General features: G+C 39.8%; 1 protein-coding gene across 2 annotated transcripts; it reads left to right on the plus strand.

The window, feature by feature from the left end:
- Positions 1 to 696: 696 nt before the first annotated feature.
- DGKE (diacylglycerol kinase epsilon) lies at positions 697 to 27,604 on the plus strand. Of its 2 annotated transcripts, none has more exons than XM_081933250.1 (13): positions 697 to 758; positions 1,194 to 1,289; positions 1,827 to 2,306; positions 4,541 to 4,700; positions 6,224 to 6,343; positions 8,208 to 8,351; positions 9,571 to 9,728; positions 10,875 to 10,926; positions 11,722 to 11,835; positions 13,458 to 13,529; positions 14,284 to 14,411; positions 16,311 to 16,422; positions 17,511 to 27,604. In XM_081933250.1, the coding sequence occupies exons 3-13, from the start codon at positions 1,849 to 1,851 to the stop codon at positions 17,700 to 17,702; spliced, it is 1,710 nt and encodes a 569-aa protein (XP_081789376.1). In that variant the 5' UTR covers positions 697 to 758; positions 1,194 to 1,289; positions 1,827 to 1,848; the 3' UTR covers positions 17,703 to 27,604. The 2 variants fall into 2 exon arrangements, with proteins under 2 accessions (XP_081789376.1, XP_081789377.1); XM_081933251.1 differs by having other exon boundaries at positions 1,886 to 2,306.

A 27,604-nucleotide genomic window follows, 5' to 3' on the forward strand; every position in this document is an offset into this window, starting at 1 on the left:
ATTTGCCCTAAGAGGATTATTGAAAACCAATGGTAAGAAATGTGATTGGAAGGCAACAGAAACAGAAAACAGTGGCCTCCAGCAAAGGTAATAAATAATTAATAATATAAATAAATAAATAATATAAACAAAAATATAAATAAATATAAATAAATAATATAAAATAAATAAATAAATAAATAATATAAAATAAATAAATAAATAATATAAAATAAATAAATAATATAAAATAAATAAATAAATAAATAATATAAAATAAATAAATAATATAAAATAAATAAATAATATAAAATAAATAAATAAATAAATAATATAAAATAAATAAATAATATAAACATAAATAAATATTAATAAATAAATAGATAAAAATAAATAGATAAAAATAAATAAATTATAAAAATAAATATATAATAAAAACAAATAAAAATAAAATAAATAAGCCATGAAACTCAAAGGGTGTCTCACTCAGTTAGCCTCCACAGCTTATTTCCGAGCAAGCAAGCACAAGAAAGCGATGTTTCCCTCCCCATCATTGTTCTTCCCAATCTTGTAAATTCCCCTCCCCAGCATCTTGCATCCATTCTAGCGCTTTTGGTGAGTGGCTGACTCGTCTCCTAGCAACCCACATCAGCACCCTCCCTTCCGATCCTCCTCCCTCCTCTCCGGTTGAGTGACCTCTGGCTCCCGCCTCTTCCGTTTCCGCCGCCGTCGCCCACTTCTATGCCGGCTGAGTGCTATTGTTTCTCTGCGGGCACCAGGTAGGGGAGGTGCCGGGGGAGGGACGGGACGTCTCGGACGGGGGCCGAGGGATGGAAAGAGGCTGTGCCGGGAGCAGTTCCTTAGAACAGCCTTCCCCGCTCTTTTTATAAGATGGACTACAACTTCCATCACCTTCGGCAGTCGATGGGATCCTCTTGGCTCTGCCTTCCAGGGCAGGCAGGGTTCAGAAAACAATCCATCCTGCGTCCAGCTGGGCAATTGCCTCCCAGTGTGTTGCTGACGACACTTGTTATAAAGGAGAATTTTGAAATTCCGATTGGTTGAAGTAACCTGCTTTCCTAGACACTTTGTGTGGTTCTGGGCTGCAGGTGCTAGCAGCTAAACGTAGAGATGGGAGGAGGAGAAACTCTGGTCGAATAAATGAAAGGGACAGTCGTTTTAAAAGAACTTCTCTTCATTTTCCTCTGTTTCAGATGACTTGCTCTGGAGCTGCTGCAACTGACTGACTTGGGGATGCACAGACTGACATTGGAAATGAGAGGGGAATCAAGCTCTGTTTCATCCCGGTTGTGAGTATGCTATGCGTGTGTGTATAATGGAATTGCTGAATGGGTCCTCCTTCACAAATAATTGGTCTTTGATAGTCAGGAATAAGAAATATGCTAGCTTTGTGTTGAACAAAGAAGGAAAGAAACAAGATAGCATTGTTAGAAGCAAGGAGGAAAATGTAGGTTGTTGTTGTTTTTTAATTGAGATGGTTGCAGTTTGAGTTGGGGATTGGCCTAGTATTTTGTTTACTTAATAAACTGGGAAAGACATTGGTTATAGCCGGTAAGTGAGTACTGTTGTCACTGTGAAGAATAAATTGACATTGTCAAAGGAGTAAATTATTAGTCTAAAGAGGCTATCAATTCTTCTTTTGATAAAGGATTCATTTGATTTAAGGAAAAACTATTTCTTGATATACAGTGATAGGATAATTAAGATAATTGAAATGAACACACTTGGTAATTTTTATACTGGGCCAATTAATAAGGTAATAACAGTAAAGACTATTTTAGGCCTGCAAGTTAGTGTTATCTTACATGATTGAATTAATTATCTAGAGTGACAGTAAATCAATAGAAGATGGGAGAGGCTGAAAGCAGATCTAAATCATCTTCAGGATTCCTTCCAGAATGGAGTTTGGCCTTCTGGACTCTGTGTTCAGTGATGGTACCAGTGATGTTCACCTTGTGGTGCAGTTTTCGGCGATCTCGGAGGCAAGGACTTCTGCAGGTTGTCTTGCTTAAAAGCAAGCATGATTGGCAAGATATAGACTTCTTTAGCCAGCCTACCTATTGCTGTGTCTGCACTCAACATATTCTCCAGGGAGCTTTCTGCAACTGCTGTGGGCTGTGTGTTGATGAAGAATGCCTGAAGAAAGCTGATGGCCATTTCCTATGCAAGGAAATTGTGCCAAGAAACCAAGATGGGAGACCGGCTTCTATGGTGCACCATTGGATCCGAGGCAATGTTCCACTGTGTAGCTACTGTGTGGTGTGCAAACTACAATGTGGTACTCAACCTAAGCTCTGTGATTACAGGTAATGCTGCAGATTTAAATATCTGAGCAGTGGTAGAGGAAATAACACAGCGATGTCACTTCCTTATTTATCCTCTTTAAATTTCTGGGACTTGTTCATTACATTGTGTTTTATGCAAGCCACCCATTATAGTTTGTTTAAATTGTCGCTTTTTAATTATAGATGGCACATTTTTAATTGGGGAGATTTTTGCATATTCTTTTCATAGAATTGAATTATGAATGATTCTCGGCTTGCAATTCCCTGGGGCTCATGAATAGGACAGGGTTTTGCTAAAGCTACCTCTGATGGTGCTCGGGGTTTAACAAAGTTTTCACTGGAAACAAGCTTTGGGAGATAAGTGCAATGCAGTTCTACTTTGCAAAAATCCTGGTATAAAAAGAGCCACAAGAGGTTGAGTCGCATATCCTTAATATTTCCTGAAGACACTCCTGAGAACTAAAGCCATTTAGTTTTCTAAATAGTATCTCAAGTCTTGTTGGGTAGAAATTTCCCTTTGTTTTTTTTTTAAGAACCATATTTTGTAGATATTCACATTTGAAAAACAAATGAAAAGAATGTAGTAGGTTAAATACAATCAATAAGAAACTTTTTGCATTTCAAGAAAGGAAAAAATAAACCTGTTTGTTCTCTGAATATATTAATCTTAATTTAGCATGTGACTACCACTTTATTTGTAGTCGCTGGAATGTTTTTCACAAGCATCTGCTTTGTACACATCTTCACTCACTAATCGTTTTAGACTATTACTCAGCCTTCCTCAACTTGGGGCCCTTTACCTGTATTGCAACTGCATTTTGCTTTATTTATAAAACCTGTGTGGTATTTCATTAAGAACCAGTGCCAGAGTTAACAGACGTCATCAATGTTTGCTGGGAATTTTGGATGTTGTAGCCACAATCACAATATCCCTGAAGATAGGTTGATAGTGGGCTTCTGCAACTCTTCTTCACTTGAAAGGACCAGAGAATATAATTGTTGATGTCTGTACTGTGTCTTTTTCTTTCTTGGTATAATTGAGGACTATTTTTCCACAGTGTGACAATGAAGCTTTTAAAAACCTAAAATTACATACAATGCCATAATGCAATATGAAAGGTATTCTTTTTCAATAGCATATCAGTTCTTCTATCTGTGAATATATAGCAGAACTGCTCTGTATTTTAATAAATCTATTTGAACTATCCCTTACTAATTCATTTGTTATTTTTGTGCAGAATTTGAGTGTCTATTCTGTCGGCTGTTGAAAACTATCTTCTGCCAATTCTTAATTTAAGACCTTTTGCCTTCATTTGATGTTTGATCATCCTGTATTACTCTATTTTAAAAGACAAAAATACATCTGTTATTTTTTCAGAATCAAACAGATGTGATTTAGCTCGTTGTTCAACCCTGCAGGGAGAAAGTATTTTTATTAGAATATTGCCAGAAACATTGTTCAGTGACATTCAAAATAACATATATGAACAATTATAAATGTTATTTTCTCTTTCAATGACTAACTGGCTCATTTTTGGATTATCAAAATAAACTAAGCCTCCAACTGATCCATGTTTACTTGATAGAACATATATTGTCCATTTGTTGCTTGGAGGGTATTGAGCCTGCTTTTGGGAATTATTTCTCTTGGACTTTTATTCCTTTTTTTTTTTCTAAATTGGGTCTGAAGTGATAATACCAACCCACCATTTTTGTTTTGTTTTAAGCCAAGCTTCCTTTTATTAAAAACGACCTACCTGACTATTGATAAGTTAATTTATGCTTTGTCAGAACAAGATGTTATCGAAGTCCTTTCTTTTCGTTCCTTTTCTGCTCTGTGGTATTAATGCTTGGGTTTGGCTGTACTAAACTCAGAGAGTATTCCACTTGGTTACATCGAATGATATATCTAAACATCCCTTTTATTGATTCAATTATCTTTCCTACTCGCCTAAATATTTTCACAAAACTACCTTTGCCACTCACAGAAGAACACTGAAACAATGTTGGCAATCATGCAAAGTTGCTGGAAAAGTGAGGGTCGATGTAGGAGAGACTTATTTTCAGCAACATCCATGTGAAACTAATAAGGAAAGAGTAGCGTTGATGTGCTTTAATTCAGTGGCTGAGTCATTGCACCATTTTTTGTTTAAGCCCCTCAAAAATGATGTTTCCCTAATTGCCCGGTAATAATAGATGATAATGGAACCCGTCTTTCTTTGTTCTGATTGTTGTTCTGACTGTTCTACTTTCAGGTGTATTTGGTGCCAGCAAACTGTACATGATGATTGCATGCAGAGTTCTTTGAAGAATGGGAAGTGTGAATTGGGAGAGTTTCGCAACCTCATTATCCCCCCAATTTATTTGCTCAAAGTCTGTCAGATGCGTAAAAGTAAACACATGAATGACTACAAGGTAAGTGCTACGGTGTTTGTTCTCAAGACCCAGCTGGTGAGGCCTTGCATGCTGTGACCTGTGTCAGACCAAAATGAAGAGGAAAAATAGAACACATGTATTGGATTAATTCTGTAGTTCACTGAGAAAAATCATAAAAGAGGAGAAAATGAAAGGAAGAACTTGTTGCATCAGTACAATGTATAACTTCCATAAAGGGCTTGTTAGCAACTTGGTATGAAATAGCTTCTCCAGAAAAGTTCACAAAGCATTATCTTTATGTTAATGACAGCTGCTTTTATTATCCATACTTTAGTTTATGTTTCATAGACTGGGTTGCTCTGTTGAAAATCTATATCTTAATTGTGCTTTTTAATGTTACATTTGAAGATTTGAGTTAATATATAATTTATGTAGTTATAGAACAGGACCCTTGCACTTCTTAATAGTTGGTTAATGGTGTACGAAGATATTCCTATGATAAAGGTTTTGGCAGCTACTGTAGTGCCCCTGATAAAAGATAATAAAACGCGTGTTAGTAGATTATAACTTTACTCAGCTGCTCCTGGAATGACTGGGAAGTAAAAATTCATCCTATAGTAAGATCAAAGAATAAAATAAATGTTACCACTTGTTAATTGGCAAAAATGATAGAGGTTGATTTTACTATGGCTCTATCAAAGAAAGTCCAGCTTTTAAGGCACCCATTTGGGTGTTCTAGATTATATTTCAATCTCTGTGCAAATGACATATAAATTAGCATATTTTTCAGAGTATAAAACGCACCTTTTTCCCTCAAAAAAGAGGGTGAAAATCTGGGTGCATCTTATACACTGAATACAGCATTTTTGGCCCCACTCCCTTTGCAAAAATGGCTGTGCATAGCCTTTAGGAGGCTTCCAGTGCTCCTGGGGACAGGGGAGGGCTCTCCCCCCCCCCAGCTCCAAGGAGCACCCTATAGGCCGCCTAAAGGCTATGCATGCCCCCCCTTTTTTTTGACAAAAAATGGGCCCATTTTTGAGAAAAACAGGCCGTTTTTGGGATGTCTGCAGAGTGCAAAAACTTTTTTTTTTAATTTGCATCTTTAAAATCTTGGCGCGTCTTATACTCCGAAAAATACGGTAGCTTGCTTATCCAGGTCAGTTTTGCAATCTAAATATAGGCTCTAACATCTACTGTGGATATTAACTTTTCTGTACCTGTATATTAAGCACTACCAGGACAAATAGAAAGGATTTATTATATGTTTGAGTTCTAACAGGCTGTAGGTTATGTTGACTATTTCAAAATGGCAATCATATAAAAATCAGAATAAATCATATATGTGAATCATGGTTTAGTCTTACATTAAAGAGGAAAATTGGTGTTTCCTACAAATTATAAAGCAATTTATTTTTCTCTTAAGTAATTTGCAAGAGTACATTTTCTCTTTTCCAATTTTAAGAGTTAATTTTTCAACAACATGAGGAAAAAAATAAGAGCGTGATGTTGTTTTGTGACTATACAGATCTAAATAGCTTGCTTCTGCCTTTTCCCCCCCCCAGCTATCTGAGTCTTATGGGAAAAATTGGACCCCAGTAATAATTCTGGTCAATACTCGGAGTGGAAACAATATGGGGGAAACACTGATAGGACAATTCAAGATATTATTAAATCCAATTCAGGTAATTGTATTGATACAATGAAACTAAAGATGATCTAGATTTGTTCCTTAAGTGAGAAATCAAACATAACTTAAGACATCCTTAAGGTTTGTTTTTGTTTTTTAAATAGGGTAAAAAAAAACTTTAAAACTCACTTAAGGAATTATTACCACTGTGGTCAAGATGGATTCAATTGAAGAAACATGCATAACATTGCAGTATAGAAATGAGCAGGATACTGTTTGGCGGGGTTTCTCAAGACACTGAGAATGAATTCCACAGATACTCTGTTTCCCTGAAAATAAGCCCTCCCTGGATAATAAGCCCATTGAGCGCAGGCACTAAAATAAGCCCTCCCCGAAAATATTGCAACACAGCAGCAGCCATGAGGTGACCACGCTCGCTGCCTCCTGCACCTCAAAAATAGTAAGACCTCCCTGAAAATAAGGCCAAGCGCTTATTTCGGAGGGTCAAAAGAAAATAACACCCTGTCTTATTTTGGGGGAAGCACGGTATATAAATCTTCTAAATCAGTGTTTCTCAACCTTGGCCACTTTAAGTCCTGTCGACCAACTCCCAGAATCCCCCAGCCACAGGACTTAAAGTCGCCAAGGTTGAGAAACACTGTTCTAAATAAATAAATATAGTGACCATATCATTTTACATCTGCCGTACAATATGCCATATCATTTGAAAAATGCTTTCCCAATTGTTTTGGAGACTACATTGTGACCAGCCCTGTTGCTCACAAAATTTAACAAATAGCACAAGGTGGCAAATCTTTTCCTTACTAAAGGATTTGTATAGCACTTTCTTTCCATAGTCACCACTTGGATAATGTGCCATTCAGGGGTAGATTCTAGCTGGTGTTACTGCCGGTTCGCATATGTCTGTGCTGGATGCGCACTCTGTGCGCATGGAATTTTTTCTGCACATGTGCAGAACTCAAAAACAAGAGACAGTGGCGACTGGGGAACCAGTTTGGAGGTGTGTCCAGCCTGGGTCGTTGCTGGTTCTGCACCTCTGGTGCCATTGGTGGTGAAACTTTAATGAATGCTGCAGAATAATTAGAGTGCACTTGCAGTACATTCTGTGGTAATGTAGAAGGACCCTTACTCCTTAACTTTTTATTTTTTAATTACAGCTTTTGCCTCTATAGCTTTTTTCTTGAACACTTTCTTTAATATTTAAAAAAAGAAAAGAACAACAAGTGTGCTTTCCTTGTCCCTTCCATGCTTTGTTATACATTTCAAGCCTTTGCTAAAATCTTCAACTTACCATTGGAAATATTTTGAATTTTCTTCCTCCGTTAATTATCTGAACTCAACATGCTGTTCCTTCAGGTTGCACAGGACTGGAAAACATGCTTAAATGATTCCAGGTACTCAAAGTTACCTCTGCGGTGAATAAATTCCAATAATCCATAGAGCAAAAATAATATTCCTCTGTCGCTTTTAAGGTCATAGTTCATGGCTTAGATGAATAGGCCTCATTTAACCTAATGGACTATCTTGTCCCCAGAGGTGAGTCTGACCCCCAGTCTTGCCTTCTGCCAAGTGTTGTGGGGATCAGAGAGAGGCACTGGGGTGGTTGGTGGCTTGATATCCCACCCTCCACTTTTTAATTTCTCTCTTAACCCTGTTCTTATTTTGTTCTTCCTTCTTTTTAATTCTGTTTTTTAGTACAGTATGTCCCTTTTATATGGTTTTATGGCTTGCGGCAGAATTACTTGGTAGTGAAATGAGCACTGTCTAAATTGGTTAGGTTAGGTTAGATTAGATGATTAGAATGACCAGAACCTATATTTGTAGGCATTTATTTAATCTGAAAAAAATGCTTTCCACAGTGTCATATAACTAAATATATATTTTAAATGTGTTTTTAGGTATTTGACCTAACCAAAACAACTCCAGCAAAAGCACTCCAGCTTTGTACCTGGCTACCTAGCAATTCTGCCAGAGTCCTCATTTGTGGTGGAGATGGCACGGTGGGTTGGGTCCTGGATGCAATTGATGGCATGAAATTAAAGGTATGGTGTTTCAGAATACCTTGGCAACCCCTTTTCTTCTTTGTTATTCACAGATTTGCTTCTTTGCCAGTTCGTTGCATCTCTTCCAGTAAAATATTGTCAGAATAATGCAGCAATATAATAGCTTTACCATAAAAATCTATTTCCCCACCCATGACTGAAATGTGTGTTTTGAAGCATGCTTTTTCTACAATATGTTCTGTCCTCTTTCCTGTGTCAGACAAATTTTTAAAATTTGCTCTTTATAGTATGCTAATTTCCTGAAAATTAAAATGGAGTGTAAAGGTAAAGGTTTCCCTGTCCAGTCAACTCCGACTCTTGGGCGCAGTGCTCATCATCATTTCTTGGCTGAAGGAGCGAATGTCTGAAGACATTTTCCATGGTCATGTGTCCAGCATGAGTATACGACTATACTAAAGTCGTATAGTATAGTCCAGCATGACTATACCATACGATTATATCCATCGAACACTGTTATGTTCCCACCAAAGTGGTACCTATTAATCTACTCACATTTGCAAGCTTTTGAACTGCTAGATGGGCAGGAACAGGAGCTCACCCTATTGTGTGGCGCTCAGGTCTTGAATCCAGGCTTTCCAGCTGACAAGTTCAGTGTCTTTAACTGCTGACTCATCACACCCTCAGAATGGAGACTACAACATGGATTCCCTGCCCCACACCCCACCCACCCCAAGTGGTATGTTCAGCCATGAAAATCCTTGTCCCTAAATCAAATATTAATGCAAAAAGGCTGCTTCTAAGAGCTGATTTGTTCTAATGGTTAAGATGCTGGCCTAAACATCGGGAAACGGTGAATTCTAGCCCTGCCTTAGGCTCAAAAGCTAGCTGGGTGACTTTGGGCCTGTCACTCTTTTTCAGCCCAGCCTGAGGCTGTTGTGGGAAACATAGGAGGAGAAAGTAGTATCAGGTATGTTCGCCACCTTGAGTTACTTACAAAGTATAAAAGTGGGATAAAAGTGAAATGTATGTATGTATATATTTCAGTTCCTTCTTAGGCTGAAGCCTCAAGAGGCTTTGCAAATATTATCAGGTATATAGTTTTTCAGCCCAGACGCGCTGTTAAGGAAAAATCCTTGAAGCAGAATTGCAATTAGTGGCAATTCAAGCGCTCTCTGAAATTTCAAGGATCAAAGAGGTCAGGCAGCCAGGCATATAAAATCTCAACTTTTAACCCTGAATTAATGCTTCTATACCACAGGGACAAGAAAGGTATGTCCCTCGGGTTGCGATTTTACCCCTGGGCACAGGTAATGACCTATCAAATACCCTCGGCTGGGGCGCTGGCTATGCCGGGGAAGTTCCAGTGGAGCAGATTCTACACAACATAATGGATGCAGATGAAATCCGGTTGGACAGGTGAGTGCTTCAAAGCAAAACCTCTCTCAAATTCCAGCTCCTGCCTTCCAAAATAGAATCCCCCCTTGAATTGGATCGGGAACCCAATCTCTTGAAGTTTACCAAGGGCTTTCATGTGGGTCTTTAGGAAGCTGGAAGAACTTTCTCATTAAATACAGGTTTACATTATGGTTGCACTGGCATTGGAACATTTCTTGTATTCATTATTCTACTTCTAATATTGTTTTAAGCCATATATAATATCATGTTTGTATGTATGTATGTGTATGTATGTATGCATGTATATAAGCACAAAATCCCCTTGGTGGATTTTTTTTTAAATCAGGCAGGGCATTTTTGGATTCTGCCAATTGAGGGTAAGGCAGCTTGGTCTGTGACCTATCAAAGCTTTCCATTTCCCGCATAATGTTTCCTCCAAGTCTGTGTTTATTATATTCACCTGACAGTCAAGGTGGAATTATTTTCAAGGATCTCTGAGACAAAAAGCAACATTATGCTAGCTAATCCATTCTTAATGAACAAAAGTTAAGGGATAGTATTGTACATAGGTAGGCGGTGTGTGGCACCTAGATTATTAAGATGCCCGTGGTCATCTCCATTCACAGCTGCTGGTCTTTCTGCCCCACCTGATTTTAATTAATATTTTAGGTTCTACATTTAAATGCATTGAAAGCCAGCATCCTGTAAAACCACGCAACAATCTTCAGCACCGTCTTTGCTTACAAGAATTCCTCTGGGCTTCAGATAGGTATTTTAAAAACTAAAAATATAGAAAAGCACCCACATCTCCATAAAAAGTCAATGCTATTCTAAGAATTGGTGCAAGTCTTGAGAAGCTAGAAAAGTAGCAAGGAACAATCTTTGCAGTTTGCCTTCAGGTGAAAGGAGTTATATGGCAAGATGTGCCCACCAAGATAAACATTTTGTGAATAGATCAGCCCATTCAAGTGGCATCTTTAAGGGCCTGCCACTCCCAGGTAAATCACAAAATGAACCCAGGAAGTCCTAAAAATGTATTGAAAAAATTGTTCAGCAATTTTTCATTTCCCCTAAAAAACATTGCGACTTATTCAGAGTGCCATTCTTATCTCTTCGTTTTCTGCTTGTTTTGCCATGTAAGATGCCAACCTCTGCGTTCTTTCTTAGGTGGAAGGTTCAGGTAATAAACAAAGGATACTACAACTTAAGAAAATTGAAGGTAAGGCTTGGAAATGTTTTTGCACAGTGATTAAAATGTTATAGCCTAAGAACCTGATCCTCTCTGGGTAGGTGGGTAACTTCTAGTGATCTGCTTGGACCTGCTAGATTCTGGGATCCTTGGATCCGGAAAGATTCTTAAGCAAGCATGCTTGTTCAGGAGAACTGGGTAAAATTTAGAGCAATCCTAGTGTGAAGATTTGTAAGATTCTGCCAGCTCATAGGGAAAAAAACTACATTAACCTTTTTTTCCTCTGAAGGCTTGTAATTGACAGTTTGGGAATGGGAAATATCCATGTCCGTCTGAACTTGTGACATTTCAGGAGAAGAGAAGAATGTTGCTAGTGCAGAGATTCCCCCCCCCCCATAGTTTTTCAGAGGGGGTGTAATTCTCAACCATCCTACTCTCTGCTAGAGAATAGTTCTAAAATTTGGTCTAGTCTTCCTGTTGTTCCTTAGCGGCAGAGACATCAGAATTTTTTCCCTTTAATGTTGGTGAGGCGCAGCAGTGCTGAGCAGGAGGCAGAACAGAATGTTCAGCTCCACACACATTCTTCAAAAACAACATTGCCTGACCCGACTGGACTTCCTTCTTCAGCTTCAGGGCATTACTTAAGCCCCAGGTCTTTTTTTTTTAAAAAAAAAAAAGCAAATAGTGTTCCTTGATGTGTGTGTTTTGCAAAACCGACTCTTACAATTTTTTTGAAAATTTATTCTTTTCCAGCTTTGCATTGATTGATGGTTGGTGTTCTCTCTCCCTCCCTCCCTCTCCCTCTTCCTCTCCTCCTCTTTGCAGGTATTCACAATGAATAACTATTTTTCGGTAGGTCCAGATGCCCTCATGGCTTTGAACTTTCATGAGCACCGTGAGAAGACTCCGTCTCTTTTTACTAGCAGGATTATTAACAAGGTGAGTTGAGTGAGCTCCGAATTCCAATATAGGTAGTCTTCAACTTTTACAATCACAATTGAGCTCAAAATTTATGTTGCTAAGCGAGACAGTGGTTTCGTGATTATGCCCTTTCTTGCCACAGCTGTTATGTGAATCACTGCAGTTTTTAAGCTAGTAAACACGGTTGTTAAATGAATCTGGCTTCTCCATTAACTTTGCTTGTCAGAAGATTGCAAATCACATGTCCCCGAGACACTGCAACCATCATAAATATGAGCCAAGTGTCCAGATTTTGATCACGTGATTGCGGGGATGCTGCAACAGTCATAACTCTGAAAAAGTCATACATCACTTTTCAGTGCCATTGTAATATTGAATGGTCACTTAATGAATCCTTGTAATTCAAGGATTACCTGAATTTACCTCTCCTTCTTCCAACTAAATCAGCTAAATACACATAGTAAAACTGTACCCATTGTACATTGTACTGTACCCTACAGTATTTAGAGGAAGTAACTACCGTATTTTTGGGAGTATAAGACGCACCAAGATTTTGAAGAAGCAAATTTAAAAAAAAGGTTTTGCACTCTGCAGACCTCCCAAAAACGGCTCATTTTTCATGAAAACGGGCCCTTTTTTGTCAAAAAAGAGCATGCATAGCCTTTAGGAGGCTTTATGGAGTGCTTCTGGAGGCTATGGAGGGCAAAAACGAGCGAAAAATGGCCCGTTTTTCACTCATTTTTGCCCTCCCCAACACCCAGGAGCACTCTGCAAGCCTTCTAAAGGCTATGCACAGCTATTTTTGCAAAGGGGGCAGAGTTTCAGGAGGCAAAAAAATGCTGTATTCAGTGTATAAGACACAGATTTTCACCCTCTTTTTTGAGGGAAAAAGGTGTGTCTTATACTCCGAAAAATACAGTAGCTGAAAGTTAGCAGTAATCATCTAGTCTTAGTTCAGTATTGATTGTTACACTAAAATATTGTACTTTCTGAAGAATATATCTTATCCAATCTTCTTGTAGATACGCATAAGCATACTTTATTTTCTTTGATGGGATTCTGTGGTTTTCATGACTGTCTAATTTAGGACATTCTTAGTTTATCTCAGTCTGACAGGAGCATAGCACAGGTATTCCTTGCACATTATGGTTGCAAAGCATGATGATTATTAAGTGAGGACTACCTGTATGTTGTTATCAATGTAATTTGACTCATCAGAAGATAAAGAGTTCACAAATTCTACCATGAAGGAAATCTTCAAGGGGTAGTATAAAGCTTATATATGATAACTGGAATGTGGATGCTCCCAAATTAGGAAATTGCAGAAAATGTTTTTTTCTTCTTCTCCAGAATCACTAGTGGTGCTATGCATTGTTTCAGGTGGCCGGGGATTTGGGTGGGAGTGGAGTGAAAAATATAACCAAGTAGCTTGTAGAAAGAAAGAGGATTTTTTTCCCTTTGCATTAGAATTTTAAAAATCTGTTCATGGTAGTTAGCTCATTCAAAATATTCCTATGCAATAATTCTGTGTACTTCAAAAGCATTTGGAAACTAGTTGTGTTCTGTAACGGGGGGGGGGGGGGGGAGCCATCTGTCTAGTCTTCTCCTCCTTTGAAATCCCGCCTCTGTTTGTCTTGTAGGCTGTGTATTTTTTTTATGGAACCAAAGATTGCTTAGTTCAGGAATGTAAGGATCTAAACAAAAAGATTGAGGTAAGATAATCATGTTTCCTCTCTTCCCTAGAAATTTAATTTACATGAGAAATAGCTTGTCATTTATAAACAGGTGGAATCAGAAATGGCATCCATTAAATCAAGAATGTACAGTACATGGAAAGGCTTTAGTGGCATTCTGAGCAGATGGGCATCAATAAATACGTTTAGTAGCTTTTTAAATAAGGATTCTTTTTTGGTCCTAGACAGCAATCACTGGATGCTCACTTGTGTTTATTTTTGCTTTTGTAACCATATACATGAAACTTCCCCGGATCAATTCATTTTAAATCACATGGGAGAGTCAATCCTTTATATGAAATCAGAATGTGATTGGTTTGTTTCTGGCTTAGCATGAGGTATGAATGGGGCCAATAAATAAATTGATCTTCCATAACAGACTAGACCACATGGAGTTTCTTGGTGTGTTTTGTGCTCCATTCAAGGCCCTGACCAATTCAAAGACTTTACAATGCAAGAGCAGTGTTTGAAAAAACAAGGGAAAGCAAAATAACAACTGACCAAATAAGCTAGGATTATTTTGCTTGTTTGCAAAATTGGTAGTGGTTTGATGGGAACACGTTTCCCAAATCATATTTATCTCTGGCTTAGCATCATGGATGAGCCCAGAGGCGATACAAACTGATTGCTCGCCTTCCTTTATGTTCCCTTCTGATTTGCCCCCAGATAGCTAACCTTTTGAATTCATTCTCGCAGGTGTAACTTACTAACACCCTGTTGTATATCTTTAAAGGTAGAGTTGGATGGAGAGAAAATCGACTTGCCCAGTTTGGAGGGGATCATAGTGCTAAATATTGCCTACTGGGGAGGTGGCTGTCGACTATGGGAAGGAATGGGGGATGAACTTTATCCTCCAGCAAGGTAGGTTAGTAATAAGTTGCATATAAATTATATACAGTTGGGAAGGTTCAGAGACTCTTGTATCCAGGGGTGATTCATCCAGGCAGGATCATCTGATAGTTGTATAACTCGGTATTTTTAAAAAGATACTTCATACTTCCTTATTTTAGCTTGCCTTAGCAGCCTTTTTCCTTGTTGTTTAAGAATGAAAAAAATCCCCCAAATGGCACAGATCTTCAAAAAGGAATAACAGGCTGTGGCTAAAGAGAGCCTCTCTTGGTTTAATAAAGATAATAACAAATGTTTAAGAAACGAAAGGCAGAACTTACTGTCCATTTGAAAAATAAATTCCAAAACGGCGGCTTCCTCAACAATCAATTGATTGCAGCCCTGCCCCCCCCCCCCCCGCAGCTGTCGGCACACGGGCAGCTTCAAAGCACAGCTCCTGAAGCTACTTGCTATATGGAGGATCGTGTGGGATGATTCTAGGACTTTCCCTAACCCAGGACAGTCATATAAACGAAAGGAATGCCCCTTCCTTCTATTGGTAAGTTGGGCATGTCATTTACCGTATTTTTCAGAGGATAATATGCACCAAAGTATAATGCGCACCAAGATTTTGAAGAGGTAATTTTTTAAAAAAATGTTTTTGCCTTCTGCAGACCTCCCAAACCCTCTGCATGCCTCATTTTTTGTGAAAAACGGGGCATGCAGAGAGTTTGAGAGGCCTGCAAAGTGTTCCTGGGGGCTGGGGGGGTGCAAAAACGAGCAGAAAACGCCCCTTTTTTCATGAAAACAGGGCCCCTTTTTGCCAAAAACAGGGCATGCATAGCCTTTAGGAGGTGTGTAGAGTGCTCCTGGGGGTGGGGTGGAGGGTAACAAGTAAAAATCAGCCATTTGCCGCTTGTTTTTGTCCTCCCCAGCCCCCAGGAGCACTTTCTAGGCCTCCCAAACCCTCTGCACATCCATTTTTGTGAAGGGAGCGGGGTTTTGGGAGGCAAAAAGTGCCTTATTCAGTGTATAAAATGCACCCAGATTTTCTGTCTCTTTTTTGGGAGGAAAAGGTGCATCTTACACTCTGAAAAATACGGTAGTTGGCCATCATAAAAATGAATCACTTAAAAAGACTCACTGGAGAAGAGCCTAATGCTGGGAAAGATTGAGGGCAAAAGAAGAAAGGGACGACAGAGAATGAGGGGGCTGGATGGAATCACTGAAGCAGTAGGTGTGAGCTTCAATGGACTCCGGGAGGATGGTAGAGGACAGAAAGGCCTGGAGGAACATTGTCCATGGGGTCACCATGGGTCGGACACAACTTCACAACTAACAACAAAAAGGAATAATTTGTTCCAATAGAAGAGATAGCACTGATGACGTTACCTGATTTGGTAATGAAAAATCTATAAAAAAACAAAAAACCAAGCCTTGAGGGTCCCAAGGATCCCACAGAATAATTTGTTCCAACCCCAATTCTTGGCTTGGTGTTCACACTTCCTCATTCTTGCCAGGTAACAACGTCTAGATCAGGAGTGTCAAACTCACATCGTCACGATGGCATCACGTGACGAATTGTGACTTTTTCCCCCTTGGCTAAACGGGGGCTGTGCGTGGCCAGCGCATGACACATCCAGCCCGCAGGCCGCGAGTTTGACAGCCCTGATCTAGATCATCACCTCAGTTTTCTACCTCCTTTCCTTCTGACATTCAAACACTCTTCTTCAAGTAGAGGCTTGAGAAGTTGGATTGGGAAGCGAAATTTAGGCTGTACCTACCTACCTCAGCACACCTTCTCCGTCTGGGGACGGGTGGGAGTTGCTATTTACTATTGGCAGGGCTGTGGTACACATAATCAGGCAACCTCGTTGACAATTGGGTCCAGGATGTCTTTACTGATCCTAAGCTTTCCTTGTCCTACTCCAGGAATGATGATGGACTGCTGGAAGTTGTTGGAGTCAATGGCTCATTTCACTGTGCACAAATTCAAGTGAAGCTTGCAAATCCTGTCCGGCTGGGACAGGCCCATACAGTAAGGGTAGGTTGCATATCTCTGTGGCTGTTTTCCATACTCTGGATTGAATCTTTTATTTGGAGCTCAAGAATGAAACAGAAAATGTGTTGGGGAAAGGCAGGGCTTCTTTCTCTTGTTTCTTGTTCAGGGCATACTGTTGTCTCATTCAGCTCTATCCTCTTTAAAATCTCCTATTTATTTCTCTCTCCAGAAGAGTTTAGAAATTGTTCCACTTTTTTCAATAAGCTCTCATGAGTTTTCTAGCTTTCATTTTCATGCCAAAGAGGAAGCAATCTGCAGACTAGATTTTTGCTTTTGGAAAGCCTCTCCTGCCACCTTGCTATCTTTCTCTTTGTTGGTTACAAAGGAAAGTGACTTGGGGCCAGTCTCTCTCTCTCTCTCTCTCCCTCCCTCCCTCCCTCCCTCCCTCCCTCTCTCTCTCTCTCTCTCTCTCTCTCCCCCTCCCTCCCTCCCTCCCTCTCTCTCTCTCTCTCTCTCTCTCTCCCTCTTCTTCCCTCCCTCTCACCCTCCCTCTCCCTCCCTCCCCACCTCCACCTCACCTCACCTCATAGGGCTGTTGTGGGAAAAATAGGGGAAGGAAGGAAGGAGTATTAAGTCTGTTCACTGCCTTAAGTTATTTAAAAAGTAATAAAGGCATAACATTCTAATAATAAATACAAAAGAGATGCAAACCTGAAGAAACCATGGGAAAGGAATTTGTTCATATAGTTTGGTTACTCCCCTGAATAGAGGAACATTAATAGGGGAGAATTAATTACATTGTTTAGGGCATTCTAAATATATTTAGTATAGAGCTGTGATGGCGCAGTGGCTAGCATGCATATTGTAGGCTGACTGCCGATTGCCAGCATTTCAGCAGTTCAAATCTCACCAACTCAAGGTTGACTCCATACTTCCAAGGTTGGTAAAATGAAAACCCAGATTGTTGGAGGCAATACGCTGACTCTTAAACCACTCAGAGAGGACTGTAAAGCACTGCGAAGCGGTATCTAAATCTTAAGTGCTATTGTTAATTAGCATTCTGTGTGAAAACAGTTTCCTGGACTGACTTAGTTCTCCCATTCAACTTCTCTTTTGTTTTTCCATTTCAGTTGATCTTGAAGAGCTCAAAGATGCCAATGCAGGTGGATGGGGAACCTTGGGCACAAGGCCCTTGCACCATCACTATTACTCACAAGACCCACGCACTGATGCTCTATCACTCGGGTGAACAGACAGACGACGAAGTGTCCAGTGTGTCTGAACAGGAGCCGACAAAAGATCAAACTGATGAAGACACATAGATCTTGATCCAGGCTTGGCCTGCTAACTAGTAAATGGTAGTTCAGCATGGCTTCTGCTGAAAAAAAAAAAAAAACCTTGCACTACAATCGTGGCTCTCACAGAGGCTGTGCCATCTCTGCTTTTACGAACAGCACAGGAATAATAAAAAAAAAAGCTAGACTTTTGAGGTGCATCCCAAAATCTGAGCCAAGTTCAGCATTCCAGCTTTGATAGAGATACATCTATATATATATAGCATCAAGAAGAAAAACATAGCAGGGTGGAGGCACCTTTCGTGGTAACCGTTTACCGATGCTCTTTTTAGTAGACCTTGAAAAAGTGTGTATAGTCCTGCGTAATAGTAATCGTTACCAGCTTTGTAATTTGAGGCTTGAAGGCAGTTCTTCCACTAACTGCACAAAGCCATTTATGATGGGGTGGGGTGGGGTGGGGTGTTTCAGATGCTATCCTCGTGCAGACATAGCACTGCCTGATCAGGAATATTATATGGAGTCAGCTGTTCCTTTTTTCTCCTTTCCTCGCCTCTGTTGGTAACGCATTCCATTTTTCCTTCCAGACCCTAATACGGGACGGTGCCGGGACCATTATTTTTTGCTCTCTTTTTGAAAATGGAAGGGTGAAAAATGGGGGAAAGTTGTATGGGGGGGAAAAAAATCTTCATAAATGTTGCAGAGCGCTCCTGTGGGCAAAAACAATGTCTGCATTAGGTTCACAGTCAGCTCCGAGTTCGGTGTTGCTGAATAAGTAGTATTATTGGTGGCCAACCTGCTGCAGACCACGCCGGTTGATATTCTTATCTTTTTTGCAATCCTAAATAGAGCGAGGGCTAGATTTGTATGCTGCCTATCCAGTCAATATTGGTAACGCAGTTGGAGTTCTCATCGGAAAATGTTGTTTGTTTGGAATATTAATTTTTTAGGTTGTGTTTTTTTTATGATGTGCTTTGTTTCTAATGTCTGTTACACTGGTTTACGTACAGAAAGGACAGTTCTAATTAGGACTCCTCAGTTAACTGTTACAACTTTGGGAATTGCTTTTAGATTCATTTGATAGGAAACGCAGGTCGCCGCTAGAATGCAAAATGTAAGGAAGTTACACTGTTTTCCCGAAAATAAGACTACCCTGGATAATAAGGCCAATCGGGCTTTTGAGCGCCTGCGCTAAAATAAACCCTCCCCCGAAAATAAGCCCTCCCCAAAACTATTGCAACACAGCAGCAGCCATGAGGTGACCACACTCGCTTTCCTGCACTTCAAAAATAATAAGATCTCCCCGAAAATAAGGCCAAGTGCTTATTTTGGGGGGTCAAAAGAAAATAAGACCCTGTCTTATTTTCGGGAAAACATGGTAGCCAACACCTTACGGGATCTTATACGAATTTAGATAAGAACAAAGATACGCTGAGATTTCAGCATTGTTCTTTTAGAACTTTCAGATGTATGAGAATAGGTGATTTTTGTGGTATTCCAGCTATTTGTATTATTGTGTTTTTAATATTTTGGCACTTTCCACTGGGGTGAGGGGGGGAAACTTGGCGGCTCCCGATAACCTCAAAAAATGCCACCTTTTTGACAGCCTGGCTATTTGAATGAGAATAGGGAGAGCATTTTTATTAATTTCCCCCTCAATCCTCCAGTATAGTAACCGCATTATTCCAGGGGGTCCCCCAACATTCTGGAGTTGCTTGTCAAGGGCTTAATAGGAGTGGGGGAGTTAGAAGAATCTGTTAATGGAATGTACTTGCTCAAAGGAATACTGGATGTAAATAGGTATAAGGTGAGCATGCTTAAATGCTTAAATACACAACTGCTATTGCTTTACTGTAGGCGCAATCTATCAGGAATTGTCTATGCCTAGATAGTACAAAAATAACATCTGCACAGGGCTAAATTTCTGTTGATAAGACACAGTCCTAGTAAATTGTGCCATTGATCCAAACACTGGTTTTCTTGTCCTTTTAGGGAATTTTGTGTGTGTCTCTCTCTTGAAAGGCCTCTTTTAAAGCTTGTTAGCCACTTGAGTAATATAAATCCATGTTTTGAAACTATGATGTAGCTTAAATTAAGATTGATTCACTTATTTGATGGTAGGGAAGTATTTAAATGTTTTGATAAGTCAGGCACGGTTAAATACGTTCTGTGAGATACCAATGCATGAACTGGTATGTTGAATATGAGGGTCTTGGTTACTTGTAGCTGAGTGAACGCAAGGGACGAGCATCTGTTAGAGGCAGCAAGAGTATATGTGTGTTGAACAGTTTTATTAATTACTGCAATTTTATTTTTTTCAGTCTTCTTGCTACTTAATGGTTATCATAGTATTTATCATAGTATTATTGTTACTTTAATAGTTTACATGGATAAGTACGTACATTATTCATAGGATATTGGGTCCCTGATTATCTTCTGTTTGTACAAGATTTATTTATTCAATTTAGATACCCCCTCCGTCTCACCCAAAGCGCAGCAACAGATATATAAAAGTCCATATTGAAAACACATCTCCAACACAAGATAATAGTAAAATACAAACAGTTTATGTAAGCAGTGCCACTAGATGAAATACTCTCCAGTACTTGAGAGCATTGCTGGTCAGATCAGCTAGTCTGCATTTTTCTTCTACTGGTTGTAGAGAATGCTCTGTCCTCTGTGACATCCTCGCTGGGGGAAGACTAAAAATACCCTTGTTCCTTCTCATGCTTTATCAGAAGCTGTTATAAAATTCTTGCCATTAATCAGAATAATCAGAAAAGACATACACTTAAGTCCTCAAGTTACAACTCGTCACTTGAGGACAGTTCAGAGTTATTAAGCAAAATTACATACTACTCATCCTTGAAGTTAATACTTCCACACCGTCCCTGCAGTCCCATGATGGCATTTCAGGCAGGGAGTTGGCGACTCGTTTGCACTTACGACGGGTTGCTAAGTGTCCTGAAATCGTGATTGTCAGCTGGGGCGATGCAGTGGTTAGAATGCAGTACTGCGGGCTACTTCTGCTGACTGCCGGCTGCCTGCAATTTGGCAGTTGGAATCTCACCAGGCTCAAGGTTGACTCAGCCTTCCATCCTTCCAAGGTGGGTAAAATGAGGACCCAGATTGTTGGGGGCAATAGGCTGACTCTGTAAACCGGTTGTAAAAGCACTGTAAAGCGGTATATAAGTCTAAATGCTATTGCTATTTGCAATCTTCTCTTCCCGGTTTCCCCAGAAACCTAGTGCAGAAGTCACCAGGCCTCTGTCACCTGCAAAAGGGATCCCCCTCCTCTCCTGGAGGTGGAGGGGACATCCTGCATGGGGCTGGAGAAACAAAGACCTTCGAGATTTTTCTCCAGCCTAGCATCAGTGTCTCCCTCTCTCTCTCTCTCTCTCTCTCTCTCTCACACACACACACACCCATGCAGTAGGGAACGCCAACACTGGAGTGGAGAAAAGAAGCTTGCATTCTGAATATCCGATCCTCTTTTTAACCTTTCTACCTACTTCAGAAATGTCGGGTTTGTAGCTTTCCAACAGAAAAACCAAAAAACACAATGTTTCCGTAAACACTTCAGTAAAAAAGGCTCTTTCCGACCTTTCTCTTGCCTTTAGAAGCATCACAACAGCTGGTGGGTTTTTCCCCCCTCACAATTGTTCTAAATGCTAGCAGAGACTCTCTTCACCACTCAGAAACATGTTATTAGCTTCCTGTTTCTCTATTTTTTCCAGCCTTTCTATTATTCAGAAAAAAATCACATTTGCCTGTTTCCCCCAAAATAAGACCTCCCCATATAATAGGCCCCATTGGGCTTTTGAGCGCATGCGCTAAAATAAGCCCTCCCTGAAAATATTGCAACACAGCAGCAGCCATGAGGTGACCACGCTCGCTGCCTCCTGCACCTCAAAAATAATAAGCCCTCCCTGAAAATAAGGCCAAGCGCTTATTTCGGAGGGACAAAAGAAAATAAGACCCAGTCTTATTTTCAGGGAAACACGGTACCTTCCTAACCAGAAAGCTAGCAAATGCAGTGTATCTGAAGAGTAGAGAGGCTAACACGGAGGGGAGGAAAGCAATCTTGCTGCGGGAGAGGAAAAACGCTCAGATCTTTGGGGACCCCAGGAAGTCTGAAGTGGGCCAGGGAAATGAAGCTCAGATTTTTGGAATATGACTGGCAAAATGACAGGCAACAGTTTTGATCCATCCACTTAATGACCCATGCCGTCACTTAGCCACTGCACTTGGAGGACTGGGATTGTGGCCATTGAGCAAGCCTGGGCATCTCGCTTAATGACTGCAATGACTTAACGGCCAGAATTCTCAGCCCAATAGAGGTTGTAAGTCAAGGACGACTACTGTATATGAAAAAAATATAGGCATATGCACTTTATCAGCAGTAGACCAAGAAAGAAACTTTGAAGCATATAGCTAGCTTTTGAATATGATGCCAGACACAAAGATCTAACCATTAGATGCATTTTCTTTATCTGAATTGTTATATTGTTTTGTAAACCTATTTATTAACTTCCATATTTTGATCTTGAATGTCCTGTCGTTTATATGGATTTGAAAATAAGTTGACAGAACTCTGAAAGAGATTTGTTGAATGACTTGTTGTTCTGTTGCTGTTGCTGTTACCTAGAGTATTCTTACATAACTGTAAGAAGCATCTTGTGTCCATAGCAGACATAATCAATTCCATGTAGTTATCAAGTAACGGACCAAATACAAATGAATTCTATATAAGCAAATTGTACCACTTTGGCTGACGTTTTTCAGTGAAGAAAGGCTGGTCAGTATGTCATTTAGAATCTGTCGTTTGAGGTGGGCTTTTAAAAATCTATCAATTGATTAGAGTTTACTGATGCTCTCTTGAATACAAAATCATTGAGATATTTTTTTGTTTGAAACATAACAGACACTGAGTACATACGACATTTGCTGGTTCCTTAAATGTGCACTAGAACTTATGTCCCACAAAGTCAAAGTGACTTTTGATCCAGAAAGGACCACAACATTGCAAATGGGTGCACAGGTTGTGCACTGTTGATTGTGCTGGGAGTCTCAAAGACTGACGACAGGCAGTTGTTCATCTCTGGTGGAATAGAAAGGGGCTGTGATACACATTCTTCAAGCATCTGGATAGCATGGTAGAAGCAACTTATTTTTTCTCGAGCTTATAAGGCGTTGGATGACGGCATAATTCATTCTGTGTATGGATTTGTTGCTCCGCCGTTGGGTGGTGCTCTTGGACTATAAATGGAATATCATTTATGGAGAAACCATTGCTGGGCATATTCTTGCAGAAGGTCGGCACATTGATGCAGACTAAGCTTGCCAGACTGAAGGTCATGGACAATCCAGGATCAAGGTGTCAGTTTCCATTTTCAATTCTTGAAGATGTTGCACAAGAAAGTCTAATAAGGTGGATCTCCATGAAACTAGGGTCAGAGACAGGAACAGGAACTGAGCCTGCTGAAGGTAGTGGATGGTTTGAAGATGAAGGTGGTGGTAGTGGTGGTGGAATACCTGAGGATGGAGGGGTCCGTGATGGAGGAGCCCATTTGATGAATTGGAAATGCTGCTTCAGGCCTCTGACAAGTGACCAGGAACACAGGGAGCCAGTAGAGGGAAAAGCTCCTTCATGAGCATTTCCAAAGACGGTCAGCGTGGCATCCTAGGGCCTCGTCATCTTCAAGGGACCAAGGCAGGCACTTAAGATGGCAGGGGCAGCTACCGGTTTGACGTTGAGTTCTACAGGATGTCAGTGGAACTTGTGCTTACTGTGATTCCGCTGCAGTGGAAACTACCACCTACAGCAGGGGTGTCAAACTCGATTTCATTGTGTTTTTTTATTTTTTAAGGAAGCTCTTATCAGGAAGTGTTGGGTTTTTTTGAAAAGTTTTTTATTCTCTTACATACAATTATAGGTATACATTCACATAGTTCTTCTTTACTTTTGTCATTCTTGTACATTCGTTATTCCATTTAAAAGGTTATAATCTACCATTTGGGTTGCTTTATTTACCATCCCATCTGCCTGTTTTAACACCACCTTATTTTCCCTTTCTTTTCTCCCTCTCTCCCTTCTCTACTTTCTTCCTTACTCCTCTCCTTCCCCTTCCTTCTTCCTTTACCTCTCCCCTATTCCTACTCTTCCTTTTCCCCTTCCTACCATCTCTCCTTCTCTTTCTCTCCCTTCCACCCTCCTCTCCTTGCCTCTTTCTTCCTTCCCTCAGGAAGTGCTTCTTCTCTGCAATTACTGCATCTGTCTCAGGTTTCGTTGTGGAAATCTTGGTTGAAGCTTTGAGTTTCTGAGAACATCTTTTTTAACCTGATGTTGTTGAATGTAAATCTGTATAGCTGCAGTGCATTCTTAAGAATCTGAGGTGTGTGACTGGTCTGCATGTTTAGTTTGCATTGTTTAAAAAAAATACTAATAGAGAATATGGACAATCAACCCCCAAAAGTATAGATGGAAGTGACCGTAGCATGTAAGGAATGCCTACCCCTTGAGTGCTTCAAAGCTTCTATTTTCTATGTGGATTAATTGGCATATAAGATACACTTAGAGATGCACAGTCTCTGCCATTCTCACTACCTGTCTTTGTGTCGAAGAGTTGCAGTTGTGTGTCCCATTAGTATTGTGTTGCTTTGCTGGGGCTATCTAAGGTAGGACGTTGGAATTACCTGGCATTCTCTAAGGAGGCATTGCACGTTCTTGAGCGCTCAGCCATTGCGCTGAAGCAAAAGGAAGGATAGCCATATTGCATGCGCAGTAAGCGAATATTTTCATCGGCTGTGGGTGACTTACCTTATTGAACTGCACCCGAAGCTGTATGGCAAGTGAGGGGAAGCTACTCGTCCCCCAGAAGAGGCTGAAGTACAGTGCCTTGCAGCCCAGCCAGCAGAGCTCAGTGGCAACTGGTGGTGAACAGTAGCTAAAAAGCCATCCAGGTTTCCTTTCTTAGTCTATGATTGACTTATACTTTGCTGATGTACAGGAGTTATCTTCCCTTGAGTATTCCAGTGGAAACGCAGAATATAAATCAGATCAAGAAATAAAAGCAAGGAAATGAAATACGTAGAGAGAACATAAAGCCATATTCCCAGGGGCTCCTTCCAGTTTCATTTCCTTCTGTAAGTCCATCCATCTATGATGGAACTTCTAATATTTTGACAATTAAATAGCTTATTGTCCCTATTTTGCATGAGACATTATTAGAGATCTCTAATAATGGCTTATTTTAGGAGTGTTTTTTTAAGACTTACACACTTGCTGCTATAGACGTAGGGCTTTTTGTTAAATAATGACTGTGTTAAATTGGTATAGAACTATTTTTGATGTCAACTTTGATGTAGATAACCACCTCTGGTCATATACCTGAATTTCACAGTGGTGATTTATTTATTTTTTTAAATTTTGAGCTGCCATCATTGTGAAATTGGGGGACAGTTTCTAATGAAGGGACCAAGTGACCTACAGTAGTGGCCAAAATTATGGAAACCTTTTTGGAAAAGTATTTTTGAGGTTTGATGGCTAATAACACTACTTTATTATTTTTTTTGGAGTAGTACCATAAAATTATATATCAATGGAAAGATAATTAATCAAGAATGTAATGCAACAAGGTTTGTTCAATTATCTGTACTCTCTGAAAAGTTATAGCCAAATAACCAGAAAAAAGAAGCATAACTTGCTTAGGTTGATATCAGGTAGCTTTCCTTCCTCTGATTGTAGCCAATGAGCATCAGTGTTTAGAGAGCCAATCAGGTGTCATCTTGTTTTGGCAATGAGCCAATCAGATATCAGTAGGATTCAGTTGCTGATGTCATATATTGAAGCTGAGAGGAGGACATTTGGGAGTGTGTTATGTGATTGCTATCAAGTACGTTTGGGTTTTTTTGTGTGTGTGTGTTCTTTCATTTAGCGAGCTTGTAAAACATAATAAAATTAAAGTAATAGTGCAAAGAGTTGACCGGTTACCCAGAAAGCGATGTAAAATGGTGGTATTAAGTGAACAAGGCTACAGTGATAAAGAAATTAGAGGAAAAAATGGTGGAAACTTAACCAAAGGTGGCATTTCTTAAGTTTTTGAAGAGGTATAAGGAGACTCAGTCACTACAAAACCACACTGGTAAAGGCAGGAAAAGGTACACAATAGCGAGTGATGATAGAAGAATTAAGAAACTGTGCCTAAGTGACAGAAGAAAACCATCCGGGTGTATACAAGATGAAATGGTGCAATGCAATGTGAAGTTGAGTGCAAGACTCCAGGAATTTGGCCTAAAATCTAGAATTCCATGAAAAAAGCCACTTTTATCTCTCAAATCCTTCATAAAAGTTACTGCATTACATTCTTGATTAAATTATCCTTCCATTGATATATAATTTTATGATACTACTCCCCAAAACATGTGGTGTTATTGCCATCAAACCTCAAAAATACTGTACTTTCCCCAAAGGGTTTCCTCAATTTTGGCCACTACTGTACATAACTCCACCATTTATAAGTGTCCTGAATACCTCACTTTGGTATAGCCTAGGGATCCTTTGGTTTCTAGTTTACATAACTTTCCTTTAGTGGAAATCTTTTTTCTATCAGGGTTAATGTCTTCGGACTGCAATCATCGGCTTTATTAATTTTGTATTTGTATTTAAAATGAAAGAAACCGAAAGCCATTCCAGAATCCTGTTAAGCCATTTGAAAATATTCTCGCACATCTTTCCCTCCAGGTGTCTCCATGTGGGGATTTAGCACGTGCGAGAAAAATTGTGTTTGATCATTCAATGGATAAGCAAACTGGGGTCGTGAGCTTTCACCCCCAGCTGCTCTTTGGTGGTATTATATAACATTTATTCTGTAGGTGAAGTTGACTTGAATGTTTGATTTTCCCCAATGGATTTACTGTTCAAGTACATTTTTTTCTTCTCTGATATTGAGAAAACGGCTTTGTTAACGTTTGCTCTAACTTCATATGTTTGACTACTGACACAAGAACTGCTTTTAAGAAAACCCGTCAGAAGATCTGAGAGTACTTGCACACACCCTTGACTCTCAATGTTGTCGTGTCAGGGAAACTTTTACATTTTTTTTCCAAATAATTTTATATTATAAGGGCCAAGGTGGCGCAGTGGTTAGAGTGCAGTACTGCAGGCTACTTCAGCTGAGTGCTAGCTGCAGTTTGGCAGATCGAATCTCACCAGGCTCAAGGTTGACTCAGCCTTCCATCCTTCCGAGGTGGGTAAAATGAGGACCCCGATTGTTGGGGGCAATATGCTGACTCTGTAAACCGCTTAGAGAGAGCTGTAAAAGCACTATGAAGCGGTATATAAGTCTAAGTGCTATTGCTATATTGCTTTTCAGTATTAAAAGCAGCCGCTTCTAAAGAAGCTAACAATGTTGTTGTTTTTTTAATTTACAAATAAGCTACGATAAGGAATACCTTTAGGATAGTTTTCCCAGCTATTTGTATTTATCTGCCCTGGTTCTGGAATATACAGTATGTTTGGCAGCTGCAGAAGTGAAGAAACGAAACTTCAATCTAGAGAGAATTACTTTGTGGCATAGATTCCATTGCAAACAAGACTACATTTTGCTCTTGTCATTATATGGCATTCCTCTCCCCCCCACCCCTTATTTTCTTTCCATCATGGAAAAGTGAAAACATGGTAGCACTTATTTTAGAGATGTGTCTTCAAGAACATCTGCTTCATACTTTCTAAGCACTGTTTTTAAGAAATACTATTTTCATACCTTCTACGAATGTTCCCATTTGTTCCCCTATGTTTGTCAATAAATCATGTATTTCTCTATGTAAATTTAAACTGAAGAAAATCTGTGTGTGTTTCTGAAGCCATGTTCTACTCTTTCCTGTGCCATCTTGAATGCCTATTTCCATGAGCTATAATAAAGTAACTTTGG

This window comes from Natrix helvetica (genome assembly GCF_964273705.1).
Source record: "Natrix helvetica genome assembly, chromosome: 1".
Classification (NCBI taxonomy): Eukaryota; Metazoa; Chordata; class Lepidosauria; order Squamata; family Natricidae; genus Natrix; species Natrix helvetica.

Bases quoted from the DNA above. Each gene is read 5' to 3' on its own strand.
- DGKE (XM_081933250.1), top strand. From the start codon at position 1,849: ATGGGAGAGGCTGAAAGCAGATCTAAATCATCTTCAGGATTCCTTCCA. The intron at 10,927-11,721 runs GTAAGGCTTGGA...TCCTCTTTGCAG, and splicing joins ACAACTTAAGAAAATTGAAG to GTATTCACAATGAATAACTA. The intron at 13,530-14,283 runs GTAAGATAATCA...ATATCTTTAAAG, and splicing joins ATCTAAACAAAAAGATTGAG to GTAGAGTTGGATGGAGAGAA.